The following is a 17,782-nucleotide window of genomic DNA, read 5'->3' on the forward strand; positions in this document are numbered from 1 at the left end:
TTTTTGGATCTTGTGTCAAAATTCTATGCATCTGAAAGATATATTGTTTTTTATATATGAGATAAAGTTTGACTTTTTAAAATGTACTTTTTTAGACATTGATTGTGAAATTTAATAATTTTTAGTTAAAATGGGAAAATAGAATAATGATTATGTTCATATTATGATGTTCTTTAAGAGTTCAGAAAAATAGAAATATTTAGTGCATTTTATTTTATAATAATCCTAGTATTATATAGCCTTACTGAGTTATATGCTTGGGGCCTGGGTGTCCTAGCCAGCTATAATATGCTTTGATCTATAAATCTAAAAAGAATCCTTTACTTTCACATAAAGGGCTTTGTACAAAAATTGAAAACCTTGTTGAAAATACTGGGAGTGACAAAGAGATTTGGAAACACACAGAAATAAGAGCGATGGAACAATAATTTGTTACTACATACAGCTTGAAACATGCCTCAGGTTAGTCAGAAGAGGTCCTCTGAATTACACTGTGCACGCTTCCCTGAAATGAAACTGTATGTTATTGGTTAACCAGGATATTTAGCATAATCACTCTGCTAGACTGTGGTGGAGGGAGGTGATTATCACTGAGAACAGATGGGCAGGTCCAGAGCACTGCCAGATTTTGCACAAGCTCCATTTACTGTTGCTTCTTGCTTTTTTCTTTCTGTGTTTAAAAGATTTTTTAAAACATTCTATGCTCTAAAGAACTAGCTACACAAAAGGTCAGTGGCTGATGACCTTTCAGCTTAGATTTCAAACGTAGGAGAAAGATTCAAAATGTTATCACTGTGTATCTATGAAGGATGGGGCAGATTTCATTTTACCCTCTAGCCTCCCTCAATGCATGCACGGATTTATCTGTACGCTAAGCTCTCTGCTCTGCATCTGTAGCTCCTTGTGGATTATATTGTCTCTGTGATCAGAAATGATTTTCTCGGATATGAACACCGTTTCTGGCTCCCCTAAAGTGCATCCTCCTAATGGGACCCGGTTTTACACTTTTCAAGTAAGTGTGCTTTAAATAACTTCACTACTTAAGAAGTTAATATATAGTCAAACTTATAATAAAAGGAAAATAAGGAAAGAAAAACTGCAAAGTGTAAAAGTATTAAAGAGGATATAAGAATGAATAACATGCATGTCAGTTTAATCTATGCTTTAAATATGGAAATAAGATGGTATTAGAATTATTTGTGAATTCAAGAAAAATAGTAGTGAATAATTCATTTTCACAGGGATTTTTAAATTTCTACAGTATCATCCTTGAGGGCTTGTGAGATGTATCTCCTAATATTGTTATTTGTGGCTATGATATGGTGAACATTATAGATTTACTTCCCTTATATATCACAGAGAGTAGAATTAAATTACATTTTATGGAACTTTGCAAACTATGTCCTCTGGGCTTAGAAAAACATTTGGTATTTTATATACATAATAATATAATTCCTATTTTTTAAATTTTTATGTGTGCAATATATGAGCAATTAGCAATGGAGAAAGCATAAGTATCACATTTAATATGCTTTGCAATTTGAGGTAAAGTAGAAACTCATTAAGATGGAAGATTTGGGGTATTATCAAAAAGTCAAAATGATTTATAATATATATGTAATAGTAAATTACAAAGCTGTTACCTACTAAATGTATTTCAACTGCCAGAGAATAAATCAGTCATTCATCCAGAAAATGGTTAAGTCTAAACTAAATCAGATTCTACCTCATTTTTTTTATCCTCAAATTGCATCTTTCAGTCTTGAGCCTTACTCTGTTATTCAGTCATGTCATCATTACGTGAAAAGGAATTATGAACCTCGTTTCTCTGTACAATTTCCATTATGGGAATATAAACATCCTGGCATTTAATTATCTTAGCAACATAATTATAATGTTCTGAAACAAACTATAAAGACCTAGAGAATTAATATAGTAGAGGTAGTCTTAGTTCTTTAAAAGGTGGCTCTGAATAAGTGCATATCTTATTTATTAAAGTCTCTTACCTTTGCAAACTATAAGCAGTAGATATAATTTCTCTCTCTCTCTCTCTCTCTCTCTCTCTCTCTCTCTCTCTCTCTCTCTCTCCCATTTTATACTTCTATTTTTAATCCTGTCGCCTCTCCTGCTTTACACTGATGTCTACTGATAGTGCAAGTCTGTGCTGTTACAGAATGTATTCACTTCCCAATGGCAATATCCTTATTGTGGCAGTGACTCAAAATGCAAGTGCCCTGGGGCTGTTCTACAAAATCATTACTTTTTTTTTTTTTCTTCTTCGTAGACTGAGACATAACATTCTTTACAACATCTCGTAGCTGGCTCTTTGGGGCAGCTTTTGACATTAGGTTTTCTACTTCAGCCTCTTAAAGTGTAAGGGTCAGTGAGTTCCATATGCTCAATCATGACACAGGCTTTCTACAATTCCTTCAGTAAAGATCTTGCTGACACCTTTCTTGGCAGGTGATTTTCTTGAAAAGACCCTGGAATGATTTTTAAGCACCCTGTTATTTTGTTCATATTATAACAATTTGTGTAAAAACTCTAGGATTTCAGATAAATTAAAAATGTTGGCAAATGTAAACTCTATTCTACATTTTTACTTTATAAAATAGTATTTGATCTTGACATTTATGATAACAGGAAATGTGCTTAACTTTTAGTTGCTATTGTTAGTTTTTGGTGGAAGAAAAGGAAGAAAGAAAGATGGTTTTAACAAGCATGAAGGTAAAGGTTTATAAAAGTTGACTCTGCTTTTATTTTCAAGGGACAGAATTAAACATGATCATATTTCTTATTTATATACCTTAATCTATTTTAAGGCAATGTATTTTCTTTGTTTGAAATACTGTTACAAGAGATAAGATGCTATAAAAATAATAAATCATTTTTAAGAATGTATCCTGCAAAAATGATTAGTTAAATTTTCAAAAGTGGTTCTCATTATGGAATGGTATAATTGCATTTCTGAAGTGATTCGGCATCAAGGAGTTGAGATTTTAATGCTTACTTTCTTAAAATTATTCTAGCACAAGAGTTAACATATGCAAAAAAACATTGAAGATAGTTTAGCATGAATAAAACCGAATTTTAGTTTTGTCTTCTCATTAAATATTCAAACTATCCTGTCATTTTTGCTGAAATTGTACATACCAAATTTTAAGAGTAATATTTAGAATGCATTTCACCAAAGTAGTTTAAAGGTAAAAGGACAACAAATAAGAAGTTGAGGGATAAGATTTTCTTTATCATTGCATTTTAATTTAGTCAATGATGGTTTTAACAAGCATGAAGGTAAAGGTTTATAAAAGTTGACTCTGTTTTTATTTTCAAAGGGACACATGCAAATTATCTTTTTATAGTTCATCTGACACTTAATTTAAATTAATTTCCCTTTGTGTGATATCTCACTGCTATATTACGAGGAATATACTTTTGTCAGCATTTTTTCTGTTGAGAGGTGCCTGAACATTTTATCAATCAATGATACCAATGCCCAGTTTACACTATATGTTTAGTAAATTACTTATCACCAAAATTAAGTTCTGGAGTATAGTTGTCTAGAATGCCCTTGATTGACAACAATTAGGATTGAATGCTACTATAAGAAAAGATTAATTATAATATATGTATGCATGAGAATTATCAATTTATGGGGCTCAAATACTTGGGAAACCTACTTTAAAATAAAATTAAATGGATATATGTGTTTAATATAGAATATATGAATGCAGTAACTTCTCCTTAATTTTATGTCCCAAATAATGATGTCCCTACATGCTTTTACATTTAGTTCTATTTTTCCAAATAAAAACATTTACATGCTTTACTAAACCTCTAGATCGGTTAATTATCACATAATGTGTTAATCTTCCCAGAGGTATTGGTGACTAACACCCCCACCCCCCTTTCCCAGAAATTAAATATCTCAATCTAGTCATTTTCAAACTGTCTGCACAGCCCTGAGGTTTCATGGGAGTTTGTCAGTTTTTGGTAGACACAGTAGGGAACAGGAATACATTCTTTTGAAGCCCTTAATGTTTCCTTATTCTACATTTACCTGCTCTATGCAAGCTTTTATGAGCAATAACAAGTAGTGTGCTATATCAAAAACACATTTGCAAACCACTTTCTAAACCAAAGGAATTCATTTCTGACAGGAGCACTTTTATCTATTATTCCTGGTCCTTAAGGAATAAAGTTTATTTCCCTAGCTTGGCATGAAAAGCCCTTTGTGGTCTGGGTCACATGCAACATACTGCTTTACTGTGTTTTCCCAGAAAGTTGCCTGCCCATGTGCTTCTGATATCTTTGCCTCATCACTGCCTGCCCATTGGAACATTGTTTTTACTAAAGACTCATCTTAAATGCTACCTCCCTCGTGAAGCCTTCACTCATTCACCTCATTTCTGCATGCCTTAGTAAATGCCTTTTCTTTGATCCTTTGCCTGTTCTTGCCACTATCAAAGCACTTACGTTTTTATTTAATCTCTGAGAACATTTTATCAATCTGTCTCTAACACTTGGATACCTCCAGTATCTCTGTTTAATAAGGTGGGGGCATTTATATAAAAGTTAAGTGATTAATATGAACATTTAACACAATATGGGCAGGTTGTGAGGGATAACTACATATTATTAAAGAAAATACCTAAAGATTTAGCAAGGTAAATTTGTTTAATACTCAGCTTCTGTGTACCATGATTGTACCAAAATAGGTAACCGTTCCCTGAGTAATCAATGAAATGCTTTAATTTTATTATTTTAAAATATATTTCTAGCTTGAAAAGCACAAATTGATAGTTACAAAATAGTCATGGGGATGTGAGTACAGCATAGGATATAAAATCAATAATATTGTAATAACTATGTCTGGTGCCAGCTGGGTACTGGAAATATCAGGGGAAACACCTTGTAAAATATATAATTGTCTAATCACCATGTTGTACACATGACATCAATACAAAATAATATGGAATGTAAACTGTAATTGAAAAACTAATAAAAAAAATTTTAAAAATTTTAAATGTATATTTCTGTGACAGCTAGACAAAAACCTTTTTGAGAATTTTTCCTTTATATCTCTTTACCGTTCCTTATTAATTGGTATTTTTCACATTTTATTCAAGAGATATTTAAAATTTGATTTGTTTATACTTTGCAATTTAAAGATATAATTAGCACTTGAAAATATTTAGATGACTAATAGGCAAGCTGGAAGTCTCAATGGCAGGAATGATTTCACTCAAAAGATATGACTGGTAATTAGTGTAAAACCATACCTTTGTGAGCAAATGAGGTTGAGGTAATTCTGTCTGTTCAGCACAGAACCAGACTTTTTTAGATTTTGTCATTTTAGCACTACTAGAAATCCACCATTATTTTTATATTATTTGGGGCACATTATGACTTCTTATTGTTAATCATTTTTAAATGCATTGGAAGTATCTAGCAGAATGGTTGGAAAATGTTTTTACTTATGCATTTTTTAGAAGAATGAAGGCACAGATGCTAAGAAAGGCAGAGCCCTTGGCTCCAGGACTGCATAGTAATGCAGGCCACAGTCCCCAGCTAAATGAGAGACCCAGGGTTTTTCTCTGTCTCCCAACTGCATGCAGCCATAATTATGAGTAACAGAGATACACCAGAGGTATTTGCAGCAGGTGGACCAGCATGTTCAAAGTTACTTACTGGTGTATGGGAAAGGCAGCATTTCATATAACTGGAGCATAAGTTGGAGATAGTAAAAGACTAAAAATAAAAAACTCAAACTCCAGAATATAGAGATAAATTTAAATGTAATTTGCAGGATATTGGACTTGAGACTTAAGGATTGTCAGTGAGGACTGACAGGCTAGTATTTCTGTTTAGTTAGAATACTGGATTGCGCCTCTGTTGGGTGGTGGACTAGAGCAGAAAGAACAAATTCATAGCTTTCTACTCTATCCAGATGAATTGTCATGATTTCCCTTCTTTACAGATGAAACAACAACAAAAACACACCTGATGCTCACAAAAAGTACCCAGGTAGTTGTTTACAATGCAGAGAGTAAGTAAAGTAGCTCCTTTCTGAACACAGGATTATAGAACACAAAAGTCCAAGCTTTTTCTTCTATATTCAACTGGCTAAAGTGTTTATGGTAGAATTCAGCAGCAAAAATATTCCCAGCTATATAATTTCTAATCTTGATTATCTATTCATTCTGAAATTTATACAAATTTGGCTCCACCACTTCAAAGCATTCTATTGTAAAGACTTGTTAGGTTTTTAAACTTCAGGCTTTCATTAGTTACACTGCTCCATTTTGTCTTTACTGATACAATATTCTCATAGTTGGAAATACATTTTTATAGTAACCGAATTGTCAATAAACTTATATCCTGTAATTGCACTGAAAGACAAAATGGAAATTGAGGGGGAAAGCCTTTCCTAAATACACACCTTTGTTAATTTAATAATACTCTTTACGTAAGTGAGGTTAACACTAGAAGTCACCGAGTAGCCACTGGGGCTCCATGTAGGAAAGGATAACTGTTCCAACTGCAGAGATTTCTGCTTAATAGAAACCTACTAGGCTATACGTTCTGTGAGGACAGGTACTGTGTCCTTTTTACTATTAAATCAGTACCATCAAGCAGAGTGCCTGGCACATAGCCATGATTGGGAAATATGTATTGCATTGAATTACAAATTGAAAATAAGAATGTCTTGCTAGGCATTGATGATATTCTGATTTAAAATGACCTTCCCCTAGGAACACATCAATGGTTGTACAATTCCCAGGCTGAGGTCCACACATATAACTCACCTATACCTAGCTAAAATAGCGCTAAGTTTCAGGTCATGCCTCAAAGGGAGGGGAAGTGCATATTGGTAAATGATTTAAGAGACTTTTAAGATAAAGCATTTTATGCACTGAGCACAGTGCCTGGTGGTAAGAGCTCAGTAAGCAGCTGGAAGCAGCCAGAGTTGGGGTCTGTAGACCATAATAGAGGTGGCAAGAATGTGAGCAAGAAAAGTTAAGAAGGAGAGAGAAGTCATTAAGAGATACGTTCAAAAGATGTATTAACTCACTGAATGAAGGACACAGAAGAGAAAAAAGCTAGATAACCTCTGAAGTTTCTAGCGAGGGAGAGAGGAATGTGGAGGAGGAGCAGCTTTTGAAAACAATATACTGAGTCAGATTTGGACAGATTGAGTAGACAGTTGGAAACACAGGTTTGGCTCTCTGGAGAGAGGCCTGTGAGTAGTAAATGTAAATGTGTGAAGCATCTGCTTACAGGGGAGGGAATGCTATAGAAATGGATAAAATGACCTTGGCATAGAATGAGGAGAATGGGGCAGGTGGGGTGGGACATGAAATCCTTGGACACATTGACATACCCAGAATTATCATTTTGAGCATGTGTGCTTGGTCCATTTTGCAAACACATTTTGGAAGCTCTTTCCTTATCTCCCCTCCTTTGAATATTTACCCTGAACCTAATTCAAGTTAGATGCTTCTGCCTCTTTAGGTGTGGATATGCTTTATTTTGTAAATGTGTTTTGAAAGCTAGTTTCCTTTCAACTCCCTCCATGATGTCATCTCTGGACCTTAATTCAAGTTAAATCCTCCAGTCCTTATACTTCAAAAAAGTAATTAGAGTGTCTACTGTACTGTTTATTATACTCCATTTGGTTTTCCACGTATCTTTCTTTACCACTAATTTGTGAACTTTTATATCTGTTTATTGACACCTAGCCTATCAAATAGAGGCACGAGCTTTTAGGTTGAGTGAATGAATTCGTGTTTAGTTGAAGATTGCCTAAAATGAATTATCTTCTATTAATTTGTTAAGACATTCAACAAATCCTGTTGAGTATCCCCATTATGCCAGACTTTAGCAATAGTGAACAAAACACCTGGTTTTCACACTTAAAAATCTTTGAGTTAACTCAAGGAAAATTACTTAAAAGCTATAATAGCACATTATTTGGGTTGACTTTAAAGGTACATATAGATATTATTTTTATAATGTGGTAACTTTAATTAAATAATTTTATTTTTAAATCCACTTTTCATTCTGGTTAACAGTTAACTTTTCACTGTTACCCTAGTGGTAACAATAAGATTGCATAATGATTAAGAGAATCTCTTTTGGAGTTAAACACATGGTTCAAAATGAGAGTGTGGCTATGGAGTGTGGCTATGGACAAGTGGGATTATTTCTGAATTTCCACTTTCCTTGACTAATGCAAAGGAATAAGACTAGGCCAGGAGATCATTATGAACTCTAAAAGGATCATTTGTGAAATCATGTATAAAGTGTTTTCTTCCAATAAAGATGCCACTCAATTAAGATTAGCTAATGTTGCCCAGCTGTGTGACTCAGTTGGTTGAGTGTCCTCCCATGCACCAGGAGGTCACCGGTTCAATTCCTAGTCAGGACACATGCCTGGGTTGCAGGCTTGATCCCTACTAGGGGGATGTGCAAGAAAGAGCAGATCAATGTTTCTTTCTCATTGATGTTTCTTTCTCTCCCTCTCCCTTACTCTCTCTGAAATCAATAAAAATATATTTTAAATAAGATAAGTAGTGTTTTAGTGATTAATTTGCTTTCTAAATAATAGCATAATTTATTCCACAAATGATGGTTTTATTTTAGCTTTTTCTTAATTTAGAAAAGAACTCTAAGAGAGCATATTCACCACTTTAAATACTTCATTTTAAATACTTTATACATAAGGAAGTTTATTAAAATATATGTAATTGACTTTTAAATATCTTAATTGTATATAAAATATTTTTGTGCTTATAAAATATAAACTTTCAGAGTTTATTGATATTGATATTAAGTATCCTTTTGGACATACATTTGGATTTCTTTTATACTTATTTGTATTTTAAAATTTATTTTTAAGTTTACTTTGTATCTTCATTATTACTTTTATTATCATCTCAAGCTTTACATACATACAAATGCAAATTTAAAATCACCTTTTTATGAAATTGGCAATTTTGGGTACAATTCAAAATATCTACAAATTAAAAGAGGCTAGTTCACATTGTGTCCTGGGTGCTCTGTATAGTGTGTAAAGATTTAAAGTAGCGTACATTACTGAGAGTCAACAAGATTTGGTGCTATGTGCAGGAGAACTGTATGAGAATTACTGAGCATCTCAAAAATTATTAGGCATTTTAACAATGTTAAAAGTGTATAATATTTTTAAAGAATATCACAAAATGATATTTTGAGTTTATCACAAAGCAGAAGTTAAATGAAAATTAAATGAAAAACAGAAATATCATTTTAAAAATGAGCATAACCTAGTTCTTATAGCTTAAATATTCACAATTTTAATTGTGTAAAGGAAAAATACAGAAAATATTTGTTTTCTACCAATAATATTTGCTTTTTACCAATAAAATCAATAAAAAGCCACAGTTCTGAGCTATAAGATCATGTTAAGCTGTTCTACAGCATACTGCTCCTTTTTATCCTGTATTTTTGTTTTTCTTATTTAGTACATCATCAATCTGCATTTTTTAAGATGATCTAGCTTTGAAGTTACAGTAGGCCTATGGGGAGCCACAAAAGTATTTTGATTCATGTTACAAAAAAAGGCTTCTTTGAAATTCTAAAAGATATAAGCTATCATAAATAAAACATGAAAATTCACTGTATTTGAAGAATTACACTTTATTATTATTTAACTGCTTTGTTTTAATACCATTTTGTTTAGGATGTTAAAATATGTGCATAAAGAATCAAATGTTTTAACAATGAGATAATACAGTTCAAATATTTGCATACACGTTTCTTTCATTCAGGAAACACTTATTAATAACTTACTTTACATATGGTCTATATTTTTAAGGAACAAGTATTTCAATACGTAATAGGTAAAAATAAATATTAAAGTATCATTCAAAATTCAGTGATACTGTGCTAAGTCAGGTAATTTCAAATGTATCTTTAAGAAATAATATTACTTGAAAAAAAATAGTAAGGACCTTCAAAATAACTCTTTCACAAGACAGTTAAAAAAATTAATTTTCAACCCATATATATTAGCCATATTCTATGAATGGCCAAGAGGATATTACCTATGCGACTATCCTAGACAGAGCTCCACTATTTCTTTCCCTTTATTTTTAGAAATTGTTTTAGATTTTTAAAAGAAAAATGTACTAGCATAATATAGGAAACTTCAAAAGAAAAACAGATTCAGGAATTTATGGACTTATGCCTACTATGTGCCAGGTTCTGATCTATGAATTGGATATATAGTGAGCAAAGTGAACTATGAAGCTTACAATCTAGAAGGATGGAAGAGAAAGTAAATAGGACACTATATAGCATGTTAAATGGTATTGAATGCTAAGGAGAAATACAGACCATAAAAAGTGGAGGAGTATTGGAATATCCAGTTTGAACCATGTGGGCAGGGAAGCTCTCCTAAAGAAGAGACCATCTGAATGAAGACCTGAAGTTATCAGAGCAGCTTTTTACATCTCTGTACTAGAATGAGCTGAAGGGTAGTTTCTTCAGTGCCATCACCAGGTAGGTTAACAACCTGCATTCAACTACTCAAGATTTTCATTCAAGGGAGAGAAAACAGGGTTGGCCCAACCTGGACTTGCCTTAATCATAAATGTGCTGTCATCTGCTTGCCATCTAACTGGTTTGCCTAACCTCTGTCCCAAAGTTTTACTATTTTAATTTAATGAGATTTATCGTAAACAGGCTGTGGTGTTCAACAGATTTTAGACTTTCTTTAAGACATAAGAAAGTGTTCATTACATCTCTGTATTCCTCACTGCTCCAAGAACTTCCTTCATACCCCATCCTCTCTTCAATTTCTTTTTGCCTCAAATATCACTAATTCTTTAGAGTTCAGTGAAATTTATGTCTTCTATGAATGCTTCATAGTGTCTAGTTAGGTTCACCTACCAGTGTGCTAAGATCCCATAAAAAGTTTTCTTTACCACAATCATAATAATTAACAGAAATCTAATTTAAGTATCATATGTGTTTCCTCATCTATACTAATAAAAGGGTAATATGCTAATTAGACTGAGAGACCTTCCGGACGTCCTTCTGGACAAAGCCATGGTGGCAGGGCCAGGTCAGAAGCAGTTAGGGGTGATCAGGTCAGGAGGGGAGGGCAGTTGAGGACAAGCAGGCCGGCAGGGGGGGCACTTGGGGGTGAGCAGGCCGGCAAGGGGGCAGTTGGCGGCAGGCAGAGTGGTTAGGGGTGATCAGGCAGGCAGGCAGGTGAGCAGTTAGGAGCCAGCGGTCCCGGATTGCAAGAGGGACGTCCGACTACTGGGATTGGGCCTAAACTGGCAGTCGGACATCCCCCAAGGGGTCCCAGATTGGAGAGGGTGCAGTTTGGACTGAGGGACATCCCCCCTCCTCCGTGCACGAATTTCATGCACTAGGCCACTAGTTATATTATATTTTCCTTAAGGACAAAGTATATATTTATTATATGAACAAACTGTAAGTGCCCAATAAATGTTTAAATATATAAAAGATGTTGACAATTATCCCAAAGATCACAAAATGTATTTTGTACTAATCTTTATGTTGATTAAACTTGACATTGTGACTATAAAATATTAATTATCTGACAGAGATAGTTGATTAGTCTCATTATATTGTATGTTTATGTTTATGGGTGTGTGTGTGTGGGTGTGGGTGTGTATGATTATTGATATTGTTTTCTTTGTTTATTTGGTGGAGAATTTATAATTATGTAATAATTTATTTTTGTAAGAATTTTAAAAATATTCCTAAATTTTAAATAAATATACTCATTCAATATTATGTCCACCAAATTATGTCATGATACGTACACTTCATATGACCTTTATATAAACTTAGATGCTCCATTTCAATTTGTTTGATGCTCTACATTACCAGATTACAAATCAACTTCAATTTTCTTTCCTCATCTAATATTTTTTTCTAAAGTTATCACTGTTAACTAGTAAATCTTCTTTATTCTATAATTATATAGTATAACAGTTTGAAGTCAGAGTGGAATGTTAGTGATCCTCTGCCTACTGGACAGGTAACATAATCTCTCTAACTTCACTTTTTTTTTTTTCATCTGTGAAATAGGGTAAATAGAATTACCAACTTCAAAGAATTAAGGCCAATTGAGGTGCTTACCATAGATCTCACATGAACACATGCAAAACAGGTATATCTACAGAAGCCTCTTTATTAATTTTATTATTATCATATCAAATATTTGAATGAAATACTTTGTTTCTCAAGACTATATTTACTTCTTACTCTTAATGCAAATTCTCTCTGGGATTTGAAAGTGGACTTTCAGATTTTATGTTATTGACTACAGTTTATTTTACCCCTTCTTTCTTGTGGATTAGCGTTTTATATAGATACTAGAAGCCCGGTGCACGAAATTCGTGCACTGCGGGGGAAGGGGGGGGGCGCGTTCCTCAGCCCAACCTACACCCTGTCCAATCTGGAACCCCTCGAGAGATGTCTGACTGCCTGTTTAGGCCCAATCCAGGCAGTCGGACATCCCTTTCACAATCTAGGACTGCTGGCTCCCAACTGCTCACCTGCCTGCCTGCCTGATTGCCCCTAACCGCTTCTGCCTGCCAGCCTGATCACCCCCTAACCACTCACCTGCCAGCCTGATCGATGCCTAACTGCTCCTCTGCCAGCCTCATCATCCCCAACTGCCCTCCCCTGACAACCCGGTCACCCCCAAATGCCCTCCCCTGCATATTCCCCCTTTATTAGATAGGGTTTTTTCTTTAGTATATTGAACAGCCCTACCTGGTTTGGCTCAGTGGATGGAGCATCGGCCTGCAGATTCAAGGGTCCCAGGTTCGATTCTGGTCAAGGGCATGTACCTTGGTTGGGGGTACATACCCAGTGGGGAATGTGCAGGAGGCAGCTGATCGATGTTTCTCTCTCATAGATGTTTCTAGCTCTCTATCCCTTTCCCTTCCTCTCTGTAAAAAATCAATAAAATTTATATTTTAAAAAAAGAAACATTTAAGATTCCTCCATATCTGCCTGGCTGGTGTTACTCAGTGGTTGAGACCCCAGGCTGCCACGCCTGGCCGGGGATGGCGCCATTGGGGGTGCGTGCCCCGGCCAGGCTGAGACCCCAGCCCAGGCTATGGCTGGGGATCGTGCCGGGTGCTGGCGCCTCCCAGCTGGACACCCCGGGCTGCCGCCGCTGGGCAGGGATCGCTGCGTGGGGGGCAGGCAACTCGCAGCAGGACACCCTGGACTGCCACTGCTGGCCAGGGATTGCGCCGCAGGGGGTGCACCCTGGCCAGGCTGAGACCCCAGCCCAGGCTGTGGCAGAAGATCGTGTGGCGAGGGTGCGCGGCCCTGCCAGCCTGAGACCCCAGCCCAGGCTGTGTCCAGGGATTGTGCCGGGGCTGGTGCCTCCCAGCTGGATACCCTGGGATGCCTCTGCTGGCCAGGGATCATGCTGCAGGGGGTGCACCCCAGCCAGGCTGAGACCCCAGCCCAGGCTGCCGCTGCTGGGCAGAAGATCGCGTGGTGGGGGTGCGCAGCCCTGCGGGCCTGAGACCCCAGCCCAGGCTGTGGCAGAAGATCGCGTGGTGGGGGTGCGCAGCCCTGCGGGCCTGAGACCCCAGCCCAGGCTGTGGCCGGGGATCATGCTGGGCACTGGCGCCTCCCAGCCGGACACCCCCGGCTGCCGCTGCTGGGCGGGGATCGCTGCATGGGGGTTGGGTGCCTCCCAGCCGGTCACACCGGACTGCCGCTGCTGGGTGGACTGGGGGACTCCGGTGGGGCTAAGAGGACTGGGCGCCGCCATCTTGTGGCTATGGATGCCGCCATTTTTGTAGCAGAGTGACAGTTAATTTGCATATTACTCTTTTATTAGATAGGACTAGAGGCCCATTGCATGATATGCGTGCAAGAATAGGCCTTTCTTCCCCTGGCTTCACTCCCAGCCACCCGGGGCTGCCCGGGAGACAGCACGTCCCCGCTCCTACCGGGAGCCAGAGCCGGCAAGTCCTCGCTTCTGTCTGGAGCACCACTCCAGTAGCTCCCTCAGCCGCCCTCCTTCCCCTCATAGTAGGCTTCACACCGCTGCGCACCTGCATATGCAAATTAACCTCCATCTTTGTTGGGTTATGAATCTTCATTTAAAACAGAATTCCAGGTATTGTCTATGCAGAAATGTCACAAATTGGAAAACAGGAGGCAAGAGATGGAGAAACTATAGCACTATGAAAGGTACTTTCTATTTGAAAGGTAACTGATGAGCAGAGGTTAAATATCCACAGTGACATCCTTTCGTGTTTTGTGTTTTACTTTTTTGTTCTTTTAGATTTTTCATTGACTTTTATAGGGAGAGGAAGAATGAGGGAGGGAATGAGAGAAACATCGATGTAAGACTGAAGCATCGATGAGCTGCCTCCTGCACCACCACCCCCAGGATCAAGCCTACAACCCAAGCATGTGCAAGGGACAATACCCAACCAACTGAGACACACTGGCCAGGGCTTCCTCTAGTTTTAAGTAATTATTCTATTTTAGAAAAACATGCTTTGATTTGTTGTAATGAAGGCATTATTTCTTTCATGAGCCAGTTTTAAAATCCAATTGATGAATTAATTGTTAGGATTTCAAACTAAAATAAGCTGATTAAATGGTAGACCAGCCCTCAGTAATGATGACCTTTAGCTTATTCCTCCTTTAGGGCACATGTTTGTCATGAAATTTCCAAATTCAGACTTAATATATTGCCATGTCAAGAATAATACTCACCTGTTGTTAATTAATGATTTACCTGTCACCTGGAGACTGTGTAAAATAAACAAAACCTTTAAGTTGTCCACAATAGTAAACAACCAGCTTTAAAATTCTGATTTTAAATTAGATCTTGATCAAAATAATTCATGTTCATTAGAAGACAGGTGTTATGTGGTTGCTCTTCCTGTACTATACAATATTTAAATATCAAGAATAATCCATATTGTGTGTTTGGTCATTATTTTTAAGCCTTCAGCTGAACTCAGTATTAAGGCCTACAAATTGTGGCTTTGCTTTCATAAAATATCTGCCTCTATGCCAAGATATATTTGCAAGGTCAAAACTACAGATTCATAAGAAAACAGTAATGTTAAAAATTCATGAGAGGGTCCTATCTACTCTGCTATTGGTTATTAATTCACTAATTCCTTATCTTAAGATTTTTCTGCATCTATCTTCACTGACAAGAAAATTATAAATATTAATTTAATAGAGCAAAAATAAGCTTTGATATTAAATATACTTTATCTAGAAAGATTATTTAAATAATGGTATTATTAATGTGGATTAATGTTTCCATTTCCTGCACTTTATACTATATTAAAAAGGTGCAATGTTAATATCTAGCAGGATCAGCTCAGAACAGACAATATTTTTGGAAAGTATCATGTTGTAGTTGAAAGTGTAATATTTGGAACCAGATCAACATATATCATGCCACTTACTACTTATGTGACTTTTGGCCAGTTATTTAATTACTTTGAATTTTAGTTCTCTCACTATAAATTGAAAATAATAAAACCTGCCTCATAAGAATTTTGTGAATATTAGAAATGAAGTAAAGGAATTTTATAAAGATTAGAAATGAGTAAACTACCAAGTATATGATAGGCTTTTTACAATAAAAATGATGATAATAATAATAAAATAAGAATATGAATAATACCTGATTTAACCTGGCTGATGTGACTCAGTGGTTGAGCGTCAACCTATGAACTGGGAGGTCACAGTTCAATTCCTGGTCAGGGCACATGCCTGGGTTGCAAGCTCAATCCCCAGTAGGTGACATGCAGGAGGCAGCCAGTCAATGATTCTCTCTCATCATTGATGTTTCTATCCCTTTCTCCCTCTCCCTTCCTCTCTGAAATCAATAAAAATATTTCTTTAAAGACCTAATTTCGTTTCTAACTTCCAAAGTAACTGCCATTGACCCTCACTTCCTAAAATGTATGCCTTTGTGTAAACTTGTCCTTTATTAAATTAAAACTGACCCCCAACATATGGTGCAAGTCAAAGAATGTGCCTTCTGAAATGAGATCGTAAAGGCACTGCAGCTTCCACTTTGCTTTCTTGGAATTGTTCTCAATCCAGCTACCATGCTGTGAGGGTGCTGCAAAAGTCCTGGGCTCATGCTTGCACAAAGAGGAACTAATGCCCCCAGCCAACAGCCAGCACTAAATTGCCACTCATGAGAGTGAAACACTTTGGAAGTGGATCCTCGAGCAGTAGTCATGCCTTCAGATGACTGCTGCCCCATCCAACCTCTGATTGCAACCACATGACAGGTCCCAAGGCAACTACCAAACTGACTCACAAAAACAATGAGAGATAATAAATAATTGTTTATCAGCCACAAAATTTTGGGATGTTTATGCAACATAAATTGCCTACGTTGAAAGACAACTTTGTCATCTCTAAGCAAGTTCATGGAAATATAGTCTGTCCATGTATCTATCATTGCCCTAACATACCTTCCTAGCCAAACTGACTTGCTTGTGGTCCACCTAATTTATATTTGCTCCCCACTTAATCTCAATACTTTTACTTCATGAGAACATCAGTCTCAGAACATCAATATCTAACACATTAAACCTATTTTATTGGTCTTTCTTCCTGTCTTTTCTTAGATGTGTACACAATAACACTTATAAGTTGCTGGTCAGCAGGTACATTATTGTCTTGAAATCCTTTGATAGCTGATATGGTCTAATCTCATTTTATGGAGATTAAATGAATGTATAGAGATTTTTTGGGAAGTTTTAATTCATTACTTCCCACAAATGCTCTTTTTTTTTTTTTGGCATGAAATTCGACATTTTTAAGTGTAAAAATATCTATGATGTTAACACCTTCAGAAAATTGGACATATGAAGTTTTGAAGCTTGTTGTCAATACAACAAAATAGCATACATATCAAATCACATATATATCAACATATGTGTAACTCCAGCTATTGAAAAAAATCCGCATTATTAACCGGTATAAAATTAACCGGTATACATCTAGTATAAAATTTAATTATATAAATGTTTTTAAAATCTTTGCATTAGCTCAGCAAAATAATACTTCAAGCAACTTTTAAAAAATATTTATTTATATATATATATTATTTATATATTCCAATGACATTTATATGATATTGACAGGAGATACTTATTTACATGTGTGTAGGTGATACTATTGGAAACTTACATAAACTCATTGGGAATGTAAACCTATATTATTAATAAACAAAAAGAAAGCAGTAATCATGCACCAGGTTCAAGAAAAATAGTAAAATAGAGAAATTAAATGTTATCTAAGGGGTTAACAAAGGCCATTATATTAGATAGTATTAGTTAGGATAAGGTTAAATTTGTGTATTTAAAAAATCTTAAAACAGCATTGACTAAAACAACAGAGAAGTTATTTTCTTTCTCACATAAAATACTACTGGATACAAGTGGTCCATGTCCAACTGCAAGGGAGGCTGGTGTAGCCATGTGGATTGTGCTTCTGCCTGAAATGCTCTTTACTCCTTCCCTCCCCCCACCATCTGGTTAATATCCATTCACTTTGCAAACCTCAGATCTAAAGTCATTTTCTCAGGCAAGCAATGGTAGGCATTGATACTTGCCTCTAAATATCCATTTGTTCTCTATTAAAAGATTCTAAATTCTTAATTAGTCACATTTTATAGCACTATATCAATTCATACTTTCTTATAGCTAGGCATGGCTATATGAATAAGTTCTCA

The 17,782-nt window shown here is 36.1% G+C and overlaps 1 protein-coding gene across 23 annotated transcripts in view; it reads left to right on the top strand.

The window, feature by feature from the left end:
• PPFIA2 (PTPRF interacting protein alpha 2) overlaps positions 1-17,782 on the top strand; it is a 492,483-nt gene that overhangs the window by 176,511 nt on the left and 298,190 nt on the right. For 2 of the 23 annotated variants that reach the window (XM_080661578.1, XM_080661580.1), the window contains exon 1: positions 590-1,012. The exons of 18 other annotated variants lie outside the window; for them this stretch is intronic. In XM_080661578.1, coding sequence (XP_080517704.1) covers positions 932-1,012 — 81 coding nt within the window. In that variant the 5' untranslated portion in view covers positions 590-931. Of the gene's footprint in view, positions 1-569; positions 1,013-17,782 lie in introns of those variants that run through there. 3 more of the 23 variants (XM_080661575.1, XM_080661576.1, XM_080661579.1) reach the window with 3 other exon arrangements.

This window comes from Plecotus auritus (assembly GCF_963455305.1).
Source record: "Plecotus auritus genome assembly, chromosome: 3".
Lineage (NCBI taxonomy): Eukaryota > Metazoa > Chordata > Mammalia > Chiroptera > Vespertilionidae > Plecotus > Plecotus auritus.